Source organism: Diorhabda carinulata, chromosome 5 (assembly GCF_026250575.1).
Source record: "Diorhabda carinulata isolate Delta chromosome 5, icDioCari1.1, whole genome shotgun sequence".
In the NCBI taxonomy this organism is placed as follows: domain Eukaryota; kingdom Metazoa; phylum Arthropoda; class Insecta; order Coleoptera; family Chrysomelidae; genus Diorhabda; species Diorhabda carinulata.
The window spans coordinates 7435248-7460091 of NC_079464.1; the positions used below are offsets into that span (position 1 = coordinate 7435248).

The following is a 24844-nucleotide window of genomic DNA, read 5'->3' on the forward strand; positions in this document are numbered from 1 at the left end:
TAAGGGTCTTAAATATGCTTGTTGAAAAATTTAAAACTGTTAATATGACCAAATATGGCCAAAGATGATGCTGATGTTCTCATCATCGACACTGCTATTGCCGTATCAGAACATCAAAAGACTGCCGTCATCATAGGAGAAGATATTGACTTGCTTATTATTTCAATTGGACGTACTCAATCACATCGACAGAAAATTTTCTTTAAAAAAGTTTACAAAGGCAATGTTAAAACACAAGTTTTGACCAATATCCTCGTACTAAAAAGCACGATTTCTGCGCTGTTTAAAGAAGGAAAAAAACTGTTGCTAGAGCATTGGGGAAAATTCCAAATTGGTGTAAACTGGTGGACGTATTTGAACAGAAAACTGACTCGTACAAACATTTTTGAAAATGGAGTGCGCATCTTGATGACATTAATAATGCTCCAAAATCAGAGGAGAATTGTCAATTGTCAATACTTTCACCAACAAGTATAACAGTTCATCAAGATATCAAACCAAATTCAAACGTAGTTAGGGAAGAACTTACAACCTCAAGAATGAGGCTAGATATTTGAAAATGTATTTTTGACAATTTGCTAGAAGAATCAGACGTGGATCAAACGAAGAAACTCTAAGGTCTGCCATATAGACTGCTGTTCGCGTTCGAAGGAATAGAAATTTGTAGGTACCGTTTGCATATGTGAATGTAGGTATTACAAAAATTATTACAGGATCTTTATTGAGTTGAAACTTTATATAAGCGATGAGTTGCTGCGTTTATATTGGATGTGAAGGTCTTAAATATTCATAGGTATTCGAATAGGGACCACTTTACTACAAAATTGTGGCTGTCGACCTACGGAAAATCAGTATTTTAGTTCTAGTGGGATTGAGCATTAATTTACAATACAACAGGTAAAAGAAAAAGAGACAGACTTGTGCGAAAATGGAGAAGAACTAAGCTGGAATTTTTAGAGACGTTGAAGATATTCATAGTGAACACACTGTTTACATTACAACAACTGTCTGACGCGCGTTTGGATGACCGAAAAACAGATAAACTTAACATGGAAAAACGCTACAGAAATAATAAAAAAAAACAAAAGATCCTTCGTCATTGAAATTTGACGCATGAGGATAGCAATGCCATTTCGAAAATAATTCAAGATTTTGAATCAATTAAGGAAAAAGTAAGTGGCATTAGAAGTGTACAAGCATATACTTTTGTTAACAACATATGAAAATGTCACTATTCACATACACGATTTTCAAATTTAACAGGTTCATTCAGGCTCATTATCATTTATTCTTTGATTAAAAACGACTGTCATTTTTCGACGTCATTGGCTTCTCTAAACACAAGAAAGTAAACTCGATTTGGCGGAGGCGCATGGCACAGGTAATCAAGAAAACAATTTCGCGAATCCCGCAGCGCTGCATAATGAGACCGGAGGGCGGGATTATGGATAAACCCGGAGCCGGGATATAGGATTATCTCCGGCAAGGATTCAGGACGCAACGGTCTCAACTACCATATTAGCCTGCTAAGTTATTTATTGCCTCATAATTAAGTTGGCAAGAGTCGTCGCATTTGCATATTGTTTTCAAATTGACCCGTTTGATGAGACTGGATTTTAATTAAAATCAGCGAAGAATCAGGAAGTGGAATGATTATCAAAATTAAATATTATTTTTCCAATAATTTTATTGGATACTTTAGTCGGATATTATATTTTGTAACAGATTGTAAATTCGTTAGTTAACTCTTTGGATTGGTTATATTTGTTTAGCGTGAGCAGTAATTCCAATTGAATAAAAGCAATAAAATTAATGTTTTAAGTTTACACACTGAGAAACATAGATTGGGAAAAAAAAATTCAATCTTCACCTAATCAATTTGGACGGGCGAGCCAAATGAAAGGTAAACAGAGGAAAATATTTGCGACTCGTCCTAGATATTTAAGCTCCTATGAAACCGACACCAAAACTAGATTCCAGTAAATCTATCAATGCTTTGATGCTGGGGAGAATTGGAGCTCTAACTAGAACATCCTGCTGTGTATGTAAATGGTGATAGTGATGTTTTTGTACATTTAATTCGAAGCTGTTCTCTTTCCAGCGAAGCTTGATGTCGATAGTTCTCTCCTCATAAATATATTTCTGTATTTGGGAATGAGATTCGTTTTTCTTCATTGATGTATACAGACATATGCTGTTGATAAAATACACATATACACATTTGGAACCATTTATCTTGATGGCATTATATAAAGCTGCAAAATCTGATCTGATCAAATTAACAAAACTAAATAAACCTGTACAATTGTCAATACTTCCACCAACAAGTCTACTACCAAATTCAAACGTGGTTAGGAAAGAACTTAGAACCTCAATAATAGGGAAGGATACTTGAAAATGAAATCCTGGAATAAGATCGTTATTACCTCCAGCACCAGCTGAACAACTTAACATAATAATTTGCAATTGCAAAAATGGTTCTGGGTACCTCTGTAGATGCAGAAAATCAGGGCTATTATGTTATTTAGCTTGAGGCCAGTGCAATGGACAAGCTGACCTCAACGCCCCACTATGTCCAAGTAATCCCGATGAAGAAAGCATGAATATGATCGATAATGAGGATGATGACAATGAATTTTAATATTTGGACTCACATTTTAATAAATGTATAATATGCGATATTTAATGATGAATAAAAATGTATGTAAAATCTATTCTCTTCCTGTTTTTTTATTTAAAAATATATAATCCAGAATTAATAATATACTATAGTTAAATATAAATAATTAATAAATAGTATATAAATAATGGGCATTGTTTAATAATTTTAATTTTTTAGAAAGTAATTGAATAACATTATATAACCGTTGTGCACACTCTGCGCTCTACCTCAAAAATGGTTGGTTGTATGGAAAAAAAGTTTAAACAAAAGGTGTAGAAAATTTTATACTCTAGAACTTTTATAATAAATACAAAACTCATTTGAGCAATAGGAACCGAGATATTCACAAAAAACCGATTTTGATGATCTTTGACCTTCCATATCTTAAGACGCGAACACGATAGCAATGACAAAAAAAATCCTCAGCTTATTATCTTTCATTCCGAGGTGAAGCCCCTAATATGACTGGGCTATGAGCTCCACGTTTTAAATCGTATCACAATAATCGTTTTTAAAGTCAATTGATTTTTCATCAGGCTTTTCTGATCATGTCCATACAAGGAACTTCTTATCTTATCAGTTTATTCTGAAGAGGTCCACATTTGGCTAACCCTACTTAAAATACATAAATTATTATTCAGATATTCCTGAGCAAGTCCATACGAGGAACTTCTCAGGATCACTTTACTGGAAAAAAGAATATTTCTTATCGGGTTCTTCCGTAGAGGTCCACACTTGGATAACCCTTCTTAAAATACATAAATTATTATTCAGATATTCCTGAGCAAGTCCATACGAGGAACTTCTCAGGATCACTTTACTGGAAAAACGAATATTTCTTATCGGGTTATTCCGTAGAGGTCCACACTTGGATAACCCTTCTTAAAATACATAAATTATTATTCAGATATTCCTGAGCAAGTCCATACGAGGAACTTCTCAGGATCACTTTACTGGAAAAAAGAATATTTCTTATCGGGTTCTTCTGTAGAGGTCCACACTTGGCTAACCCTACTTAAAATACATAAATTATTATTCAGATATTCCTGAGCAAGTCCATACGAGGAACTTCTCAGGATCACTTTACTGGAAAAAAGAATATTTCTTATCGGGTTATTCCGTAGAGGTCCACACTTGGATAACCCTTCTTAAAATACATAAATTATTATTCAGATATTCCTGAGCAAGTCCATACGAGGAACTTCTCAGGATCACTTTACTGGAAAAAAGAATATTTCTTATCGGGTTCTTCCGTAGAGGTCCACACTTGGATAACCCTTCTTAAAATACATAAATTATTATTCAGATATTCCTGAGCAAGTCCATACGAGGAACTTCTCAGGATCACTTTACTGGAAAAAAGAATATTTCTTATCGGGTTCTTCCGTAGAGGTCCACACTTGGATAACCCTTCTTAAAATACATAAATTATTATTCAGATATTCCTGAGCAAGTCCATACGAGGAACTTCTCAGGATCACTTTACTGGAAAAAAGAATATTTCTTATCAAAATATCCTGTCAACAAGGAACTTCTCAGGATCATTTACTGGAAAAAGAATTGTATAATCTGATATTGTCCACACTAGGATCACCTTAGCTTGACCTTATTGGAAACAAATTAATTTCTCTTCAGGCTTTCTTGATCTCTCAGGATCCTCAGATAAGTTCCTATGATCAATAAAGTATTCTTATGAAAATGTTTGCTGATTTACTCTCCAGATCAGATAGAAACCATATAAAGTGACTCGATTTAGAGCCACATGTCAATTCTAACCATAAAACCAACATTTAAGCATAATCTGATCAGTACCTCGTAAGAAGATCTTGATCAGAAAGTATTTGAGGCAATCCTTACGAAAATTATACAAGTAAAATCTAATCAACAATAAATTAATCTTGATCAAATCCATATAAATTAATCCTGATCAGGATCTTATAGAATAATCCTAAACAGGATCAAATTAGGTAATCTTGATAAGAACCACGTAAACTCATTAGTGATCTGTGTTACATTCTCATCAGGTCCTCGTCAGGTTATCCTGACCTATACTTTATAGTTTATTTCAGAAAGGTATAGAGTAATAAAACCTCATTAGGTATGCAAAGGGACCACAGAGTGGGCCAACGAATATTTAAGCCACTTTCATAGTTTGGCATTGATTTCATTGTAATTTTTTTTCTTTTTATCAAGTGCAGGTAGTACCACCCGGACTGGTGTCAATATATGGGTTTAGCCTATTGTTATCCATTCACAAACACTGAAAATAGTAGCGTGCCGGTAGGTTACTCGTAAAAAGGAAAGTCGAGTATAAAATAGGGTTGGAATTAGGCAGAAGCACTAATAGAAGGTTAAACGGTACCTGTTAAACGCAAAACGTAACTGTATAATCTACTACCTAAGTAATCCCTACACAATATTTCGATATTGACACTTTTCCTGATTCTCTTACACAATTATTTCAAATTTTAATATTACAAACAATACCATTTCAAGATCAACACCTATGGCCGACACCGAAATTGAGCTGAACTGGATGGGATTCTCCATTTTATTACTCTATACATTTCTGAAATAGACTATAACAGAATTACCTGATAATTTTCTTATCGGGTCTTCACAAAAAAATTTAGTTGAGTATAAAGAGACTGTAGGAAATCAGTGGATGATGGTAGCACGAAATATATGTATCCAACACGACGAAATAATTAGAAAGGAATAAGCATCTAATAGCAATTGTTAGAATAATAAAAATAAAATAATTTATTGAATGACAACTGTGATACTACAAATATCACAAATCTATTAAAAAATTGTTACATTTCAATACGTAAATATTCCTGTAAGAAAATAGTGTATCACATCTAATAAACACAAAGGCCTCAAGAAGGGTAAGAGTTTTGAGCCCTGTAAAGTCAGCGGGTCGAGAGAGAAGTGACAGTATTTGACTTTTAGATGGGTCTCTCGCAGAGCGGTAATCCCATCAGCTTTTCAAAATATAATATGGCTTAGGACCGTTTCCCTGTCTGTTTTGTTTAGTTGAGAAGCAGAAATGTCGAATGTACCGTATTTCATACGTAGATCTTTTTATATATGTACTTTATATTATTTCTAATCTAATGAATAAAGAGTTTTTTCACTAGACAATTTGGATTTTAATAAAAATCGTACATGGGTACATGGTCGAAAAAACAATAAACACACTTCGATTTCAAGTAAATATCTTATCGATCGATTTCATTATTTCGGGTGAATTTATGTACAGCTGTAAATGTGATTATAGCCCTTTCTGAAACGGTCAATTTATTCTTTTATTTTCGAAGTTAATCGTTTCCATTTCCAATTCCACTTGTAATCCTACAGGAACCGATTTACGCGTTCCGGCTCAACGTTTCTTATCTCTCTTTCCTTTCCCTAAATTGCCATGATATTTCCCATTGAATTAAATCGTTGCGATTCGATCGACGATCATTGACCACCTTCAGCCGGAATGTTAATCTTTATTGTTCGTCAGATAAGATGAACTCGTTCACTTTTTCTTAAATAAAACTCAATAAAATGACATCAACTACGAGGAATGGAAATTTCAAATGAAGATAGCCTAAAATAACCTTTCAAGAACCTGATTATTCATCTCAAATAAAATTAAATTGAATTTAATTGCGTTATTATACAGACTGTCCCGCAGAATAGTCGACACAGAGCAGAGGAGTATAGGGAGCCCAAAATATGACGATTGGAGACAATCTACTTCTGTACCAAGTAGCATCCATGAAAAGTTATAGGCTCAATATTTCGAAAAAAATTAATACCTTCATAACCCTTTAGATTAAAAATGCCAAATTCAGTATGAAACTATTGAGGGCACTTCAACTAGGAAAATGTGACCTAACCTTAAAATTTTACACATTTTTATCTGTCAGATATGTTAAAAATTTTTATTTTCATACCATGGATAATTTAATTCTAATTTTTTTTTACTTTTGTAATGTTTCATGAAGCTTTGTCATTTTTAAGAAAAATGTGTATGACAGACATGTTTTCAACAATTTCGCCTAATAAATTAAAAAAAGTAAAGGGTTTCTATGTATGGCATCACGCGATTTAGAAACCTCCTTCGATCCTCGGTACTATAGTTCTATAAATTCTTGACCTTCATCGATGTATATGACTAGAAGCAGTTAAAACCGAAAATACATCAAAATATGATTATTCTTAGATATACAAGCTCATACTATAGAACGAAAAGAAAGTCTTATCGTTCTCAGATTCAGTTACGAACTCGTCCACGACATAGACTGTAAAACTGGTTTTGTTCGGTTATAATAATAGTCTAAAATTTGGTGGATACATCGGTTTCCGGAATACGTTTGATGTTTGTTTTCCATCATATCGGCGATTTGTTCATTTTGTTTTTTTTAACCAATTTCTAGAAAGCCTTTTCATTTATTTGTTTGTTTACTTTCTAGAATTCTAGAAATTCCTTTCTGATATAAATTCGTGCTTGCTTAGCAGCGAGTTACAGATAACAGAACGAAATAGTAAAAAGTAACCGGCGAAATTGAATAAACTATAAAAGTAGTGGATATAAGTCAGTCAATCATATAAGTAGTGATAAGTTAATTATTATAATGACTAGTGTAAGAGTGTTAATAATTTAATTAAGTAAGAGACAGTGTATAAATTCATAGTTTAAATAAATGAAAAAAACATTACACTTTGATTCGTGGACGCGGCAAATAAGATAAAAAATAGATGAAAAGCAATATGAACCAGCTTCGTTTACAACGAAGTTTCAATTGGGAATAAAGATGGGAAATAAGTCATCTTAATCTGAAATTGAATTCGTCAACAGTTGAACCAGAATCAAGAATGCTCAAGAGATGGAATCAGGAAAAAAAAACTTATAATTCCTGAAAGTTATGACAGCCGATAAACTACATATTCTATAGCTTCAATATTTATTTCTTTTATTTTTCTGTAAAAAACACATTAAGGCTAAAAGAAGCCAACTAGATATCAATGCTCGTCAAATGTACTGGCTCCTCGGAAGGAAATGAAAATTGTCAATAACCAACAAATTGTTGATATAAAAATCAATCTTGAAGCTGTACAGTGATACGCAAAACCTTCTCCGATCAACATAATACAAAGGTTTCAATCCAAACCACTAAGAAACCTTGCGTATGCTCCATGGTTACTGACATAATCACACCCTCCAAACTGATTTCAACATTCCCTACGTCAAAAATGAGAATCGGCGTATGGCCCTAACATACAATCAGCAGATATCAAATCATGACGATCTAATAGAAGAACTATCCACTAACGGTCCACGCACGAGAAGACTATGTAGAAGTTGGCCCCAAGACCTACTACAACTTTGAAAAATAGTATATAAGGAGTAGCATTGATGAATGCTTCTCCTTTGTTTAATGAATGACTTTGTCAGAACCTATCTTAATTTGGTGCATTCCACAGCGAAGAAATACTTTTTTGCTCGTTCCACATAACGACTACGATAGTGGTGAGAACGTCACTCACGTCACTTTCTCGAAGAACTTTTGTCAAGAGATAGGCCGAAGTGAGCGATCGGGAAGACCATTTTCTGTGTCAGTCCTCGAAAATATCGATTCAGTTCATGACATGATTTTATCAGATCGTCGAATTGGGCTAAAACGGATATTTGAAGCACTGAATATTTCGTACGAACGCGTTCATCATATAGTTCACGTCATTTTGGACATGAGAAAAATTGCTGCAAAATGGGTCCCCAAATGTTTGAATGTTGACCAAAAGCGTGCAAGGGTAGAAGCATCGCGTTCGATCTGTGCTCGATTTGAAAACGATGTAGACTTCTTGAGCCGAATTGTTACTATGGATGAGACTTGGGTACATTTCTATGATCCAGAAACAAAGCAACTATCGATGGAATAGCAACTCTCTGGTTCTCCAAGACCTGAGAAGTTTCGTGTCCAATAATCCGTGGAGTAATCATGATTGATTTTTTGGATTAGGGTAGATCAATAACTGGAGATTACTATTCGACAGTACTGACCACTATACGGAAAAAAATTAAAGAGAAAAGACGCGGAAAGCTATTCAAAGGTGTTTTGTTTTGCAGGATAACGCCCTGTACGCAAATCTCATATTGCCATGTAAAAAATTCGTGATTTGGAGTTTGAATTACTGGAACACCCCCCTTATTCACCAGATTTGGCTATCATCTCTTTCCTCAACTGAAAAAAAGTTTAAAAGGTAGTGAATTTTCTTTCAACGAGGATGCAATAAAAGCTGTGGAGGTCTGGTGGAGGCAGAGCAAGAAGAAACATTTTTTTTAAAGGTCTAGAGACGTTGCAGATTCGCTGTAATAAATGTATCCAGTTAAGGGGATGATATGTTGAGTAATAAAATATTTTGACATTGAAATTTTGTTTGTTTGAAGCATTCTTGTGACGCACCACGAAATATTTTATTATCGCCGCAGAAGATATTTTGATTTTACTTCAATGTAAATTAGTTATAAAGATTTAACTAAAAGATTCAATGATTTACAAATTGTAACATAACTTCTTAAAGTTTTTGATTTATTTTTTCTGTTTGGCCAATATTAATATCAACACTCAAAACGCCTCTGAACTAAGTGGATCGGGAAAAATCGTGGTCGTGAATGTGATTATCGTGAGTGTTTGATGGAAAGCCTCGCTCACATGATATAAATCGTAGCTCTTCAATTGACTTTAAAAATACTATACGTTTTCCAAGCAATAAGAGTTTCTCTTTGATAAATGAAAGTTGTAATTAAATTATTATACGGTATAAGAATATGAAATGGAGAAATGCTTTTGTTTATCTGTAGTGTAAACTAGAATGATAATATTACTCAGATGTGTGCGTCACAAATAATAGTATCCTGGCTATTTAGCTAAGAATGTTTCTTCGAGATTAAAATAATATTCAGATTGGAGGTTTTTTGAATTCCCTAAAAAACCAAAAACTCGATTTTGATGTTTTCACATAAATTTTGAGGCTATGTGTAAAAAGTATGAAAAAAGAAGTAATAAAATTTTTTATTGCCTAAAACTTTGCTATTCAACTTTTCTTCTCCTCCTTCCACTTTCTTCAGATCGGCTCACCAACGCCTAGCGCCACCACTGCAACTAAGATGATTCGGAAATGTGGAAAGGATAAGTGCAGAAATGATTATAAAAGCATACTAAAAGCCAGAACAGTAAGAGCGAGAAAACCCGTATGAACGAAATTAACAAAGCGACTGAGAACAGAGGGAAGAAACTACATGAGACACTAACACAAACAAGAAACCGAAAGAACTTTGGAAAAAAGATTTGTTGACCACAGAAACTCAAACCCACGTTTTACAATCGTAACGGCGGATGCAAAAGAATCAAGAACTTAGTCAGTTTTTGGAAAAATAATAAAACAAATTCCATTGTTGTAATCTTGTCCCAAGTAATTGACAGATTTTGATATATTTGCTATAACTTCATTCTGAGAAACATATTACCTAAAGTAATTCTACGACACGTCTAATGATATTGTTGGTAAAACGAAATTACAAATCATGCAAATTAAAATGTTAAAATTAAACAATTTCCGCGAAATCTATTCAATTGCATACGGAACGATTCAGGATAATTATATTCCACCCCGGGGAGTTCCGATTGAATACGTCAGGTATAATCTTTGAAAGGATCTATTAATAATGATCGTCGGTTTCTTATCAATTACCGTTGGGAACGGAAACAGACAAGGTGGAGGGTGAACGTTTAACCAGTTTCTCTTGGAATAGTTTCGACATAATCGGTAGATAAAGAGAAATATGTGACCCCGATCAAAATCATTTTCCTTGAATTGAACTTTCCGATCGAATGTTTTATAAACGGAATCGAATATGTGATTCGTTTACCATTTGAACTTCTAATTAGCAATCCAAGTAAATCCGAGTAAAATCATGAAAATTTCTACGTTTGGGTTTTCGAATACGATCTTTTTAGCTAAAATTTTTTCAAAAATAGCCGATTTCCGGTTATTTTAAATAGAACACCCTGTATATTGAAATTTACGTTAAATTTTATTATACTTTTGTCTAAAAAATTTTTTCGAAAAATGCATACTTTATGAGTTATTAATTTTTTTGTAAAAAATTTGACAGTTGCAGACCCTTATAAATTATTTTTTTATGATGATACCCTTAAAGATAGGAAAATGGTTTCTTTTCGATTGCTTTTAGCAAGTCAAACGTATTTGAATCTATGTCGAGAAGTTTTTCATTTTATACAGGGTATGTATAAAAAGTGTTCAAAGTTTTACATCTTTCTTTATTTTTTTAAATAGAACTACCCGGTTTTTTCTATTTTAATGCATTCAGGGGTGAAAAATAAAAAAATTATTATGTATACTTTTCTATACCTAAACGTTACCGTTATCCAGATATTAAATGTTTTCCGTAAATTTTTAGGGATGCAGAAATTTGATATTTATGAAGTTAAACTTTAAACACCTTTTATACACACCATGTATAAAATGAAAAATTTTTCGACATGGATTCAAATACGTCTGACTTGCTAAAAGCAATCGGAAAAAAACCATTTTCATATCTTTAAGGGTATCCTCGTAAAAAAATAATTTATAAGGGTCAAATTTTTTACAAAAAAATTAGTAACTCAAAAAGTATGCATTTTTCGGAAAAAGTTCTTAGACAAAAGTATACTAAAAAATTACGTAGACTTCAAAAATTTATTAATATACAGGGTGTTCTATTTAAAATAACAAAATCGCAGTCGACTTCCAGTAGAATTGGAAGTCAGTCATCTTTGAAAATATTTTAGTTAAAAAGATCGTATTCGAAAACCAAACTATTTTGCCATATACAGATAGTTTTAACTGTGTTTATATACATAGGTACATGGTACAACCAAAAAAGAAAATTAAAATTTGTAAAATAACTTCAAATTCAAACGAGACGAGCCTAATTTTGTGCTCGGTAGTGTTAAAGAAACTGATAAAAGAGGGAAAAAATAAATGTGGTTGAAAGTATAACAAAATTCAGAACAGGGACAATAAAAAAAGGTAATGAATGTAAAAAAGTACAAATAGTAATATATAGGAATAAAAACGATCAGACATAGAAGAAAGAATAGACGATTTGACGGGAAAAGAGATAATAAGAACAATATTAGCACTAAACAAGAAAAAATACGCTGCATGCCACAGCCTGATTATCAAAGAGCTACAAAAAAGGAAAATATCGACATATCTAATAAACCTTGTCTCTAACTATTTAAGAAACAGAAAGCTGCAATTAGAAAAGAATAGGGAGGTGGATATTACGTCAGGTGTTCCCCAGGGTTCCGTCCTAGGCTCACTGCTGTGGAATGTACTATATGACGGCGTGCTGAGCTTAGAACTAACTCGTAATGCTGAACAATCTGATCTGGCGCTGATAGTCGGAGCAAAAAGCCAACAGACATTGGTTACTAACACCAACATGTGCCTGGAAAAAATAAATACCTGGATGAGAGACAACTGCTCTTGCCCCCCACAAAACTGAGGCAATCCTACTAAAGGATAAACAAAAGAGGGAGCAAATAAGCTTCAGCGTAGACGGAGTCAATATAAAGCCAGCAAAGAACCTGAGATACCTAGTTATAACCATTGACGAAAGTAGAAATTTTGGCAAACATGTAGAAACAGTAACAGAGAAAGCAATAGAAAGGGTGTCCAAACTTGCTCGGATTATGCCAAACGTAGGAGGTCCTAGGCAAAGCAAAAGAGCAGTGTTGTGTAGTGCTATGCAAAATATTGTCCTATATGGAGCCCCAATATGGCAAAAAGCGCTTATGAGAAAAAAGCACTATACTACGGTCAATAGAGCACAAAGAGACATGCTGTTGCGTGTAGCCTCCGCCTTCCGAACTCTGTCTGCGGTAGCACTCCAAGTAATTACGGCTACGGTGCCCATTGATCTCTTAGCCCAGGAAAGAACATCCAAGTACAAATCGCTACAGAATAGCAACGAAGCTAGAGAAAGTTCCCTCACAACATGGCAAACTAGATGGGAAGGTGAGACAGTAAAGGCCCAATGGACCAAAAGGTTAATACCAGACATCAAGCCGTGGGTTAAGTGCGAGCACCGCCAGGTAGACTACTACCTGACACAGGTCCTAACAGGACATGGCGTCTTTCGATGTTATGCCAAAGGTTCAGAAAAGACACCACGGATAGATATATATACTGTGCCGCCGTAGACACTGCCGAACATACCATCTTCGTATGCTACAAGTGGAGAGAGGTCAGAGACAGGACTTGCAGACAGCTGGAATGCGAGCTCACTTCAGACAACATTGTAGAGAAGATGCTTGATAGCTCAGAGAACTGGAAATCGGTGCAGAACATGGCTAAGAGTATTCTCAGCAACAAGGAAAAAGATGAAAGACAAAGACAGCAGAGAGAAAGGAACCCGAACTCCTAATCCCGAGAGGGGAAGGGAGACGTAGGGTAAAAGGAAGCCCGTCACTCATGAAGTATGTTCCAGGAACGATGCCATAAGTGACAAAAGGGGCCGTTTAAAAAAAAACAAGACAAAATAAAAACAGACAACTTATGAATTACGAAATAAAGGAGAAAATTAAAATGGAAGATATAATTAAGATAATAAAACAAAACAAATAATAAGATGACTAGGGCATTTGTGGAGATCATGCGATGACACCTTAGCTTTGTCAATAAGTCCTGCATATATTTAGTCATTCATTTCTTACTAGACTGAAATAATAAATCAGATGAAGTATAGGCGACAGTTCCAACAATAATTATATTAATCTCTTATGGTGGGTACTAAAAAAAGTATCACTACATGGTTGTTAGGCGTGTAAAAAAGAGATTTATTGGTGTCTGTATTTTATATAAATAAAAAGCCGACTCTTCTAATAGCTATTTGGCGCTTAAAAGACTTCAATTCATCGGAAAACCCACAACTTTTTAATTCCAACAACGAACGCAATCTAAATCGAAACGATTGCCAAGCCGAAAGCTAAGCCACCTTGACTATTCTCGGAATTGTTTGCTAAGAAGCCCGCGCGGTATTTTGTTATTTCATAGAGACCGAGATAAATTTATACTCGGTTTGATAATGTATACTTACGAAATGAATAAAAATTAAACGAGTTAATAAAGTATACAGAATTACTCATAATTTTTATTTATTTAATATAACGTGCCTAAAAAATGAAGCTGAATAAAAATCGTTTACTTAATGGAATTAATCAGTTCAGTATATTAAATTTTGCATATTAGCTATTAAAGTACTGAATCAAAACCATCGCAACAACTCGCAAAGTAATGGTAATATACGAGAGCTACTCCGTATATTTTTAGAGTTGATAACAGAGGCGGATTTACAGATTTGCCACCTGTAGACTATTCATCTTTTGCCTACTCTATTGAGCTCTGAAATTTGATAGCATCGTTCATAATTAGAGACAATGTAGAGGCGTTTAAGTATCTAGTATACTGCCTATAATACTAAACTCGTGGACATAAATAACGCACCACCCTTTATTTCAAGGTCAAAACCTAAAATGTTAATCTTTTGGGTTTCGTTTTTGTGGTTTTTTAAAATTTTAATTACATGCATATTTTAATGATTCTTTAGAAATTGAGATTTCTTAACAAATCGTTCAATGACAAGTGTAGAGCTCAACAGCCTTTTACGAGAAGTCCGAAATGTAAATATCTCTGATAGATCAACAAGACGACACCTTCAGAATGCGGGTCTCCATAGCAGAAGAGCTCTCCACGCACCTTTGCTAACCAGGCAGCATCGTTTTGCTAGATTAAAATTTGCAAGGCAACATTTAGATTGGAATTTAGAAAATTGGTCCCAAGTTTTATTTACTGATGAGACAAGAATCAGTCTAAGAGGTCCAAATGGACGTAATCAAATTCGAAGACGGCGAGGAGAAAGATTTGCGCAGTCTTATATCATTCCCAGGGAGCCGTTCCATGGAGAGTTATTAATGTTTTGGAGAGGAATTTGTTTTGATGCCCGCACAGAATTAGTGACTTTTCCTAGACTCGCCTTTAACGCAGCAAGATACATAACTGACTTTCTTGACAAATACGTCAATCCGTTTGAGCCTTTTATTGATGAAGATTTTCGTTTAATGCATGATAATGCTAGACTACACGTTATCACAGATGTTCTGAATTACCTAAACGAAGTAGGAATTCATACCCTGGACTGGCCATCAAGAAGTCCAGATATGAATCCTATTGAGCATGTTTGGGACATTTTAAAATGCCATATTCGTCGTCGAAATCCATCTCTTCAAAATTCAAATGAGACTGAGCAAGCTGCATTAGAGGAATGGGAGAACATACCTCAAGAAGTGATACAGCACCTAATTGAAAGCATATCCAGGAGAATGTTAGCAACAATTAGATTCAGAGGCGGAAATACACGCTACTACCGCTTTAAAAGAAGGAACATCATTATTTAGAATGCAAGTTTTATTTTTAAGAACATTTGGTCCTATTGCAATGTTTTTATTTTTATTTTTTTACTCATTAAAAATCATCCAAAATTACTACACATTTCTTAATATTGCGTCAAAATGATTGAAAACAACTTTATCCAAAAATATTTTCTGTCGTAATACTCATTACCTTATGGATATTGTATGTCAATAATTATCCAATCCAATAGCACATGAGGTTAGGTTAGGTTAGGTTAGATTAGGTTAGATTGGGTTAAGTTAGGTTGGATAAGATTAGGTTAGGTTTCAATAGATTAGGTTAGGTGAATGAACCTATTATATCAATCGTTAAAAAGGTGAAAAATTTATTTCTTCTAATTAATATTATAGATCTCAAGCAATTGATAGTTAATCATACTTATAATTTCGTGCATCCTGATTCTGGTGCATACATCCAAAATGTGGAGCGTGTATGGCGTGATTCACGTGATAATATATCAAAATATGGCCGCCGTGATTATCAGATAGATAGTTACATCGCGGAATTTCTGTTTAGACGCCTTTATGCTAACCAGACTGATCGCTTGCATGCGTTGGTTACAATGATTCGCGATTCGCATATTAAATGTAATTGTTAATTATTTTGTAATTGTTCATAATTTATAATTGTAAATAAAATGACTATTTGTTGATGTACTAGCAGACCCGGCCACGCGTTGCTATGGCTGAGTGATTTAAAAAGGATGTATGTATTGTGTAGTCTAAGAAAATATATTACATTGAAGTGTGGCGCCATCTATGAGGTGTAAATAACAAAATTTTAGAGTCCTCTGTGAAGAAATTCGCTTAAGGCTCCATTTGTTCCAGACTTATGGAAACTACGATTAATAACAACAATCAACGTTGATGATCAGTTTATTATTAAGATTACTAATTATTAATTATTGAGACCATTTATTCAAATAATAACTATCCCATCATTTAAGTTGGACCAAATTACATATATATGCCAACTTTCATGAATATCAGAACTCATTTTTGAGTTGATTCGGAACATACACACGGACCCTAAATTTTCATATATTAAGATTAAGAAAACATGAAACAGTAAACTAAAATTATGTTAAAAATGAGAAATATTTTTGTTTCAAATCACCCCTTAATAACAATATTTCCCCCAACTTAACATAACTTATTTCATCCCCTAAAAGTGCAGCATAAAAATATTGGAGTAGGTTACCCAATATTTCAATATTTTTTTCTCCTCACTCTCCTAGTGAGCAATATTTGTTTTTAATTTTGTGGAAATAATTTTTTTTTGTATAAAATTTGTCGGTCTTTGAAATCTGCCGCCCTAGACTACAGCCTCCTAACTAACAAATGCTTTGAGTCACAAACTGATAATCTAACCTCTATCAAATTTAAGCACGAGTTTTTTGAAGAGAACTGCTAATTAAAAATAATATGGGGAATTAAAACTATCGCTGTCATGTAAGCATAGTCTGCTCTTGCCTCAGAAGATAACGGAGTTCGTCAGCTCAACTAACACATTCTCTGGCAAATCGTAATTCAACTGCTCGGGGCTGGGGTTCATTTGGACCCAGTGATTAGCCTTTTGACTCAAGGCTAGCTGCCCCAAATCTCATTTTGACTGTCAAGCCACTCACAGTCGCTCCTCACGTTTCTGTGAGCACTTGTTGGACTTGAACACCAGTGGGGAATCGGTCATCACTCTCGGATGTGCACCTTTTTCTTCCGAAACCGCGTCTACGATTAAGTTACCAATCTCTTGGTAACAACGGTAAACTCTGGAAACAGTAGACTTGTTTATCGCACTGGCTACTTCTCGCTGATTTTGGCCTTGTGGCAATAGGGTGACTGCTTGAGCAACTTTATCACTTGTTTAGTTCATTTTCAGGTAAAATTCTTGTTTGTTATTAACGGGGATGTGTATAGGTTGACGTTTGATGGCTAACTGATTATGGTGGATCAGGTAGATAACCTTTTATAAAGTCAGTTACCCCTAATTAGCTCTATTGTGAATTAGCCATGTTCAGTTTTTTTGCCAGTGACTTGCGATTGCAGAGGTGTCATCTGAGTCGAATTTTTGCTCACGAGTCTACTTTTTATCGATATTTCAGTTATTTTGTAACAATTACTGTTACTTTAATATAAAAATATATTGGAATTTATAAATTTAAATCCGCTATAGCGCATTATAGAGCAAGTAATGAATTTCAACTACTCGGGCGTAGAAACAACGAGCAGCAGAAACATAACGGACGAGGTAGATAAGCAGATCAAGAAAGCAACTAGAATATCGGGATATTTACGGGACATTATATGGAGAAATAAATATATGAGCATAGAAAGTAAGACGCGAATCTACAAGACCTGTATCAGACCCATACTAACCTATGCCGCAGAAACAAGGGCAGACACAACACAAACAAAGAGAAAAATGAGAACAGCAGAGATGAAGATATTACGAACAATAAAGGGTACCACACTCCACGATAGAATACCCAACACAGATACCTTAAGAGAACTGGGAGTACAAGATGTCGTTAGATGGGTAAGAGCAAGACGCCGACAATGGAGAGACCATGTAGAACGAATGGCTCCAGAACGGATTGCCAAATGGGCCAAAACACAGAAACCAGACACAAGACGCCCGATCGATAGGCCCCCAAAACGCTGGTACGATAGCTGGACATCGGCGTCACAAGAGGGCAGATGACAGACCTGACAGGACCTCGTCCTACTACAAGAAGAAGAAGAAGAAGAAGAAGAAATCCGCTATTTCTTCTGTTAATGGAATAAATGAGCCAAATTGACAATTCTTTCTTTCGGAATATAGTACGAAGTATTGTTAAACTAATAAAGTGCCTACTAACTATTATTTACCGAATAACTAAAAATTCGGTGTCTTCACCTTCTAATAAAGAAAACCTCCGAGTAAATCGAGTTATTTGCCAAATAAGTTATTCGGCAATCACAAGTGTCAATTAATGATAAGAAGAAACTTAAACTTAATATACATCAAAAGTATTTTGTTTGTTTATTATATATATTATTGATTAGTTCATTCATCAAAACCATCGAAGTGAAACTGTCAACTGTCAACATTGAAATGGCTAGAGTCACATTTAGGGACGTTAAAGTTGTCTACTCCAGAGCGTCCCGAAAGTGTTTTGCAGTACGGAACTGTCACTTTCACTACATGGAACACACAAAACGCAACTCTCGGTATGTAAATGAATATAGAACGAACAACTTTCAGATGGCTTCATATAAAAATATACGCACAGATCGTTATCATAAACACAAATCGTAGGAAACCGTCAATAGAAGAACGTTTTCCGCTTATTTCTTTCCTTATTCAATACATGGACAATTGCTATATAGGCATCTTTCATAATGTTACCAACAGTTCGGATTTAAACCAACTAGGGTGAAGAAACGGTAAACATTTATTCGACATTTAAAAGCTCCTACTCAAGTAATGTGGCTAATAATTATTTGACACTTTATTAGAACGTGAGGAAACCGGGCCTAAGTTTTGTAGGTTTCGAATTAACTAACCAAATATATTAAGAAAATCATACTCTCTATAGATCATTAGGATATTTTTTGAAGTGTACCTTGTTCATCGTCGTCAGTATCATCCTCAAATTCTTTACATTCTACATTCAACGGACTGCTCGCTCTTCCCGTTACACTGTGTCGAAGGTATGCTATGTATTTGGCAAGAATTTTTCCTGTAAAAAATTAGCTAATAAATAATAAAATCTACGAGGTGAATCACTGGAAATCGTGTTTATAAAACACTGAGGTGGTTACCATTTATGTAATGAGATTTCTTTGCTCTGCATAAGTGTATAAAAACGAGAAAATAATTAATAAAAATCATTGTTATAACAGTAACTTGAACAAATAACTATAATTGATAGGCAAAATTTAATAATATCATCTAAAGAAGTTACTAGTATAAAAAATTGATCCTAGAACATGAAAAGGTGTTTGATTTTCATACAATTTTGTTCCAAATATTCTTAGTAGGAAATTAAATTTATTTTTAAAGTTGATATTAATACAGGTCTGCATGAAAACAACCGAATCAGATATTTTAACCGATTAACATGGAAGTTGAATTCATAAATTAGCTTAATGTTATTAAACCTAAGTTACAATCTTCACGGGACCACATGAGGGAACGCGAGTGCGAGAGTGTGGACAGTGCGCTCGTGTCCTTTCGCCTTTCTTCGCCACTCTCCCTATCGTTCTAATTCGTAACGGTATTTTGGAAGCGAGCCAAAGGAAATGAGGATGAAAATAAAGTGAATAGAATCGGATAAGTAAAGCATTATAAAAATATAGGTACTAAATTTTTTTAGCTCTGGACCAACGTGGGATTTTAGGTTATATCTTCCACTATATCACAAAAAGGGTTGTTGGATATTTAATTTGAATATATCAAACAGTCACTTGTTGTTTCGATAAATCTGGTTCTAGTAGTAAATTATTAATAACAGAATTCACGTCTTCAATAAATCTCCTTAGATGTCAAGAATATCTTACCTGATCTAGAGCTATCGGCCCTCTCTTCAAATTCGATTCTATTTAATTCACATATTTCGGGACCAGTTCCGGGAAATTTATTTGGGTCCGGTTTCGGATGTAACGAGAATTTCCTAGTACACCATTCTAACCATGCTTTTATGTGGGTGGTGGTCCATTCCAATGGATCTACCCAGAAATATACAAAATAATAATGTTATAAATTGTAATTAGATTAATTTTGGAATAAATTAATGATCACAATTTATGAAATTATCAATGATTTTTCAAGATCCGCTCTCGTTTCTTATAAATTTTATTTTTATTTTTCATTCTAAACAAAATAACAGATCTGTTTATAGTGTTTAAAAATTCTCTCAGATCGACGATTTTTTTTAAACTAATTTAACATTTTCGTATTATTCTTTGAGTATTATTGAATGGGCAATTGGAACAACTTTTTTACAACTGTCCACCATCGTATACGAGAATGGTTCCAGAAGTACCTGGTCTGACTTAGAGATGGCGGTAGATACCACTTTATTAGGAAGAACACAGAATATATTTTAAGTTTGAAGACGCCACGTTGTTTAGTATTTATTTGGCACCCATCAGTAATGAACATTTTCAATTATTTTTTTTTTGGAAAAAATTGGTCATTTTTATGTGATACAAAACTTTTATTTGAAAGGCCCTAGCCCAACCAATACACAAACTGAACTTGATTCCACTCTGGGTGAGATTGCTCCTTCTTTATCAACATCAAATTATTGGGTAGCAGAGTTTAAATGAGGCCTTCCGACCTGCGAAGACCAACGTCGCAATGGCCGACAAAATGAGGCGATGACTACATAAATGTTGAAGAAAATTCACAAAGCGGTTCTGGATGATCACCGACTGAAAGTGCGTGGGCTATTAGACATAGTAGACATTTTAAAAAGTGCGGTACATCGCATAATAACAGAAAATTTGGATCTTAGAAAGCTGTAGGCAATATGGAAGCCACGATGGAACAAAAACAGATGTTTCCATCGAATATTTCACAGAATTTGTGCCGTTTTATAACTATGGATGGAACGTGGGTCTATCACTTCACACCCGAAACAAAAGAAGAATCAAAACAATTAACTGAAAAGAGAACCGGCTCCAAAGAAGGCAAAGACCGTTTCATCTGCAAGCAAGATCATGGCGTCGAATTTTTAGGATGCGCATGGGATCATTTTCATTGACTATCTTGGAAAATGGAAAACCATTAACGGCTTATTGAAACGTTTAAGCGAAGAAATCAAGCAAAAACAGGGGAATTTGGCTAAAAAGTTTTGTTTCATCAAGACAATGCACCAGCTCACATATCCCTCATTGCAATGGGCAAAATTAATGAATTAAACTTTGAATTGCTACCTCCAGTACCCCTCGGATTATTTTCTGCTCTCAGATTTGAAAAAATGTCTTGGTAGTCGAAGATTTTCTAGCAATGATGAGGTAATGTTGAAATTTAATGACTATTTTTAGGAGCTTGACGATTCTTATTATAAAAAAGGTGTTGAACTTATTGAACATTGCTGGGGAAAGTGTATGGAGCTAAAAGGAGATTATGTTGAAAAATAAATATATTTTTGTACAGAATTTTCGTGTTTAGTTTTGATGGCTAGGTACTTCTGGGAACATCCTCGTAGAAACAACTTCGCAATATCATTAGATCCTGATTTTGAAATAAGTTTTTCTATAATTTTTGAAAGGTAGATAAAATTTGACGTTTCGACTACTTTCAATCTTTATCCAAAATATGATTTGACACTGACAATTTTCGTATTTATATTAATCAATAGATTAGCTACATCATGAATATCGAAATGAAAAGAAAATCAAAATATAAATCTGTATTAACAAAAAAAATTCATTTTTCCATAGTTTTTACATCGCAAAAATATAAAGGGACCTAAAGTCAAGACGATTTATAAACATATATACAAACGATTAAAGGTTATTACAATCATCTTCGTTGCTGGTAGTTCATTCCATCATAAATTTTTATCAATAAAAATTTCTCTAAAGATTTAGGCTCTGCAATAAAAAAATTTAGTGTTTTTATAATCTACAAATGATGCTGAATGTATTTTCATGGAAAATTAGTGAATTTTCAGGACTACAAACGAATAAACGTTATTATAATCATCTACGTTACTTCCAGAGCACGTATCGATTTTTTTTTAGTTCAGCTTACAAGTTACAAAATTAAATAATATTTGTTTTTTGTTATACACCTCAAACATAACAAAACCAATCTTTACTCTATTTACAGTTCCTTCTTGACGAAGTTTTGCATTAAAGGACAAGATAAATGATTCGAACGAACATTTGTTAAAGGGAACACATCTAATTTGAAATTTCTGGAATCGTTGGTGATAATCATACTGATCATACCAGTAACAATATTATCGTCTTCAGAGACTGAAGGTAAACCGAGTGATCCACCACTACACTCTCTTTGAGAACCCTATAATCCATGAATTCAACTTCGTCAGTTTGGTAATTTTTGTTATTATCAAATCTTCAATTACGGGAAGGTCGTGCACAGATGCGATCTTGGTCATCCGGTAGATCACAGAAAAATCGATTGAGTTCAATAGGCCAGCATTTATGTGCTTTATAGATCTACAAAAAGCCTTCGATCGAGTACAACTAAAAGACGTAGTACATTTACTATACGATAAAAAATCCCTTATGACTTGATAAAACCATTGAAAATATATACACGGACAACAAAATCCAAACCAAAGTGAATAGAGTGCTAACGGAGCAAATAGAAGTACACAAAGAGATTCGGCAGGGAGACTCCTTAGGCCACTTGCTTTTCAATATCAATATGGACCAAATAATCAAGAAAGTAAGAAAGGTAAGGGGCTACCAGATGGGGGCCGAAATATTACAATATTATGTTACGCTGAGGATGCTGTTCAAGTAGCAAAAAATGAGGATGTTTTCAAAGACTTTTACATGTGTCCAAAACAAAGTGTATGGCCACATCCATTACTCCGATAAGATGTAATTTGGTCGTAGGCGACCAGATAATTCACCAAATAATGAAATTCAAATACCTAGGAATCGAGAATTTAGGATTTGGAGACGTAGAGAACGAAGTAAGAGAGCAAACTAAAGCCTTAAGAATAGCAGCATATTTGAACGAAACCATATGGCGAAATAAACATATCGGAATAGAACCAAATCGAAAATATACAAGGCCACGGTAAAACTCATAATGACTTACACCGCAGAGATACGGCCAGAAACGGCGAAAACCAAAAGAATGATGGAAACAACAGAGATGAAAGTGCTACGCAGGATAGCCGGAAAAACCCTACTGGACAGGGAAAGAAATGAGAACATCAGAAGATTGTGCAAAATAGATGACGTCAACGAATGGGTTCTATCGAGAAAGAAAGAATGTAAGGAGCACATAAGTCGTATGGATAACAGCAGACTGGTCAAGATAATAGGCGATAAATCCCCATTGGGCCTAAGGACCCAGAAAAAGGTGGAGCGTCAACCTTGCAGCAAGGATAGAAGGCAAGGATGTCGAAGATAAAACAAGCGACTACGCCTAATACACGGAAGAAGAAGAAGAAAACTTTGTACACGTACATTCTCAGTTTTATATTCGCAAGAGTCGTTGTGTTTTACTTTTTAGTATCCAAAAGGTATGTCATAATTATAATTCAACAGTCGAATACTACAAAGATAAAATTTTTTACGCGACACTGACAATAACACCACACCACAATAACAGACGTATTGTTTACACAGAAATTGCATTTAAATTGATTTATGTACCGAAACCCTCGGTCACTCAAGTGTTCAAAGAGATTTGACAAGTATAATTAGGGAAAGCATTGATTTACTGGATAGATATCGAGGAAAAATATGAAGACATATGAAAATGGTCTTGTTCTTTTTAATAATATCAGACGGAAGTCCTGAAATAAAAACTTCTCGTACTGTATTCAACTACGAAGTATAATGACGAGAGGAAGTTAGAACCATAATCGACATTTTCAATGTAACTATCTCCCCGCAAGGTAGAGAGATCCGAGAAAGATTTAATCTGCTTCTATGAGTGGTTGACCGTATGGGAATGAAGAAATTAAATTGTGAATGGACCGCATTCTATAACAAGTTTGCGCATACCAATAGCGTGACTCATACATACACGCATCCGCATATTTTCAAAAAATTTACCTTAATTGGGCGTATTGGAGTTACACGATTCATTGATTCAGTTTTTAAATTCCGGTTTTCCTTTTATTCAACATAATCATTTACAATAGTAAATTATAGTCACATATCAAATGAGATCTTACAATTACAATATGGTGAACTTTGTCAAAGAATGAGATGTTCCTGTTCGTAATCTTCTTGAGGCCATAACAGATATTGAAATATAGACATTGAGGTTAACAATTCGGAATTGTACTTTGATATTAGGTTGTTAGTTTTCAAAGGGAAATGTAAAAAACAAATATCCAAAGTTAGTGTGTCTTCTGAAACCAGAAATTGTCGGTTTGATCATTTTAATTATGTGTTTATAAATATAAATGATGTTTTTTATAAAAAACGGTAGTTTCTAAAGGCACATGTCGAATTATTTTAGAAAAAGACAACTCCCAAAGACATAAGATGGTCAGTTAATGCCCCACCCTAACCAATCGCTTATTTTAAGAGACTTCCTTAAGTAGTCTTGACTCAAGTATTAAAGCAAATGGAAATAAGAAAATTAAAACGTCTCGAATGATAATAATATTGAGGTATTGGGAACTATTATAGATTTTTATATCGTTCTTCAAACACTATTCGATGTATATATTTAAATAAGAAAGTTACTAATTTGTTTTATCTTGATTAGTACTATTTGGTAGATTACACAAAAAAAACTTTTGCTTTTGAAAAAAAAACAGATTCTTCAAACAAATGATGGCTTGGTTTCCAAAAAGATAACTTCCAAAACAAATGAAGGTTTGCTTTTGAAAGAAAGTTTCCAACGACAAATGACTGTTTCTGAAAAAGGCAAAGATTCTACAATGATGTCTTGAAATCGAAATAAACAATTTACAAGAGAAATGGCGGTTCG

The 24844-nt window shown here is 34.2% G+C and overlaps 1 protein-coding gene across 1 annotated transcript in view; it reads right to left on the reverse strand.

Moving 5' to 3' along the window:
- The window catches only part of LOC130894508 (Friend leukemia integration 1 transcription factor-like), a 56394-nt gene that overhangs the window by 18296 nt on the left and 13254 nt on the right, over positions 1-24844 (reverse strand). The window contains exons 2-3 of the mRNA XM_057801390.1: positions 19741-19908; positions 18804-18920 (exon numbers count right to left, since the gene is read on the reverse strand). Coding sequence (XP_057657373.1) covers positions 18804-18920; positions 19741-19908 — 285 coding nt within the window. The remainder of the gene's footprint in view (positions 1-18803; positions 18921-19740; positions 19909-24844) is intronic.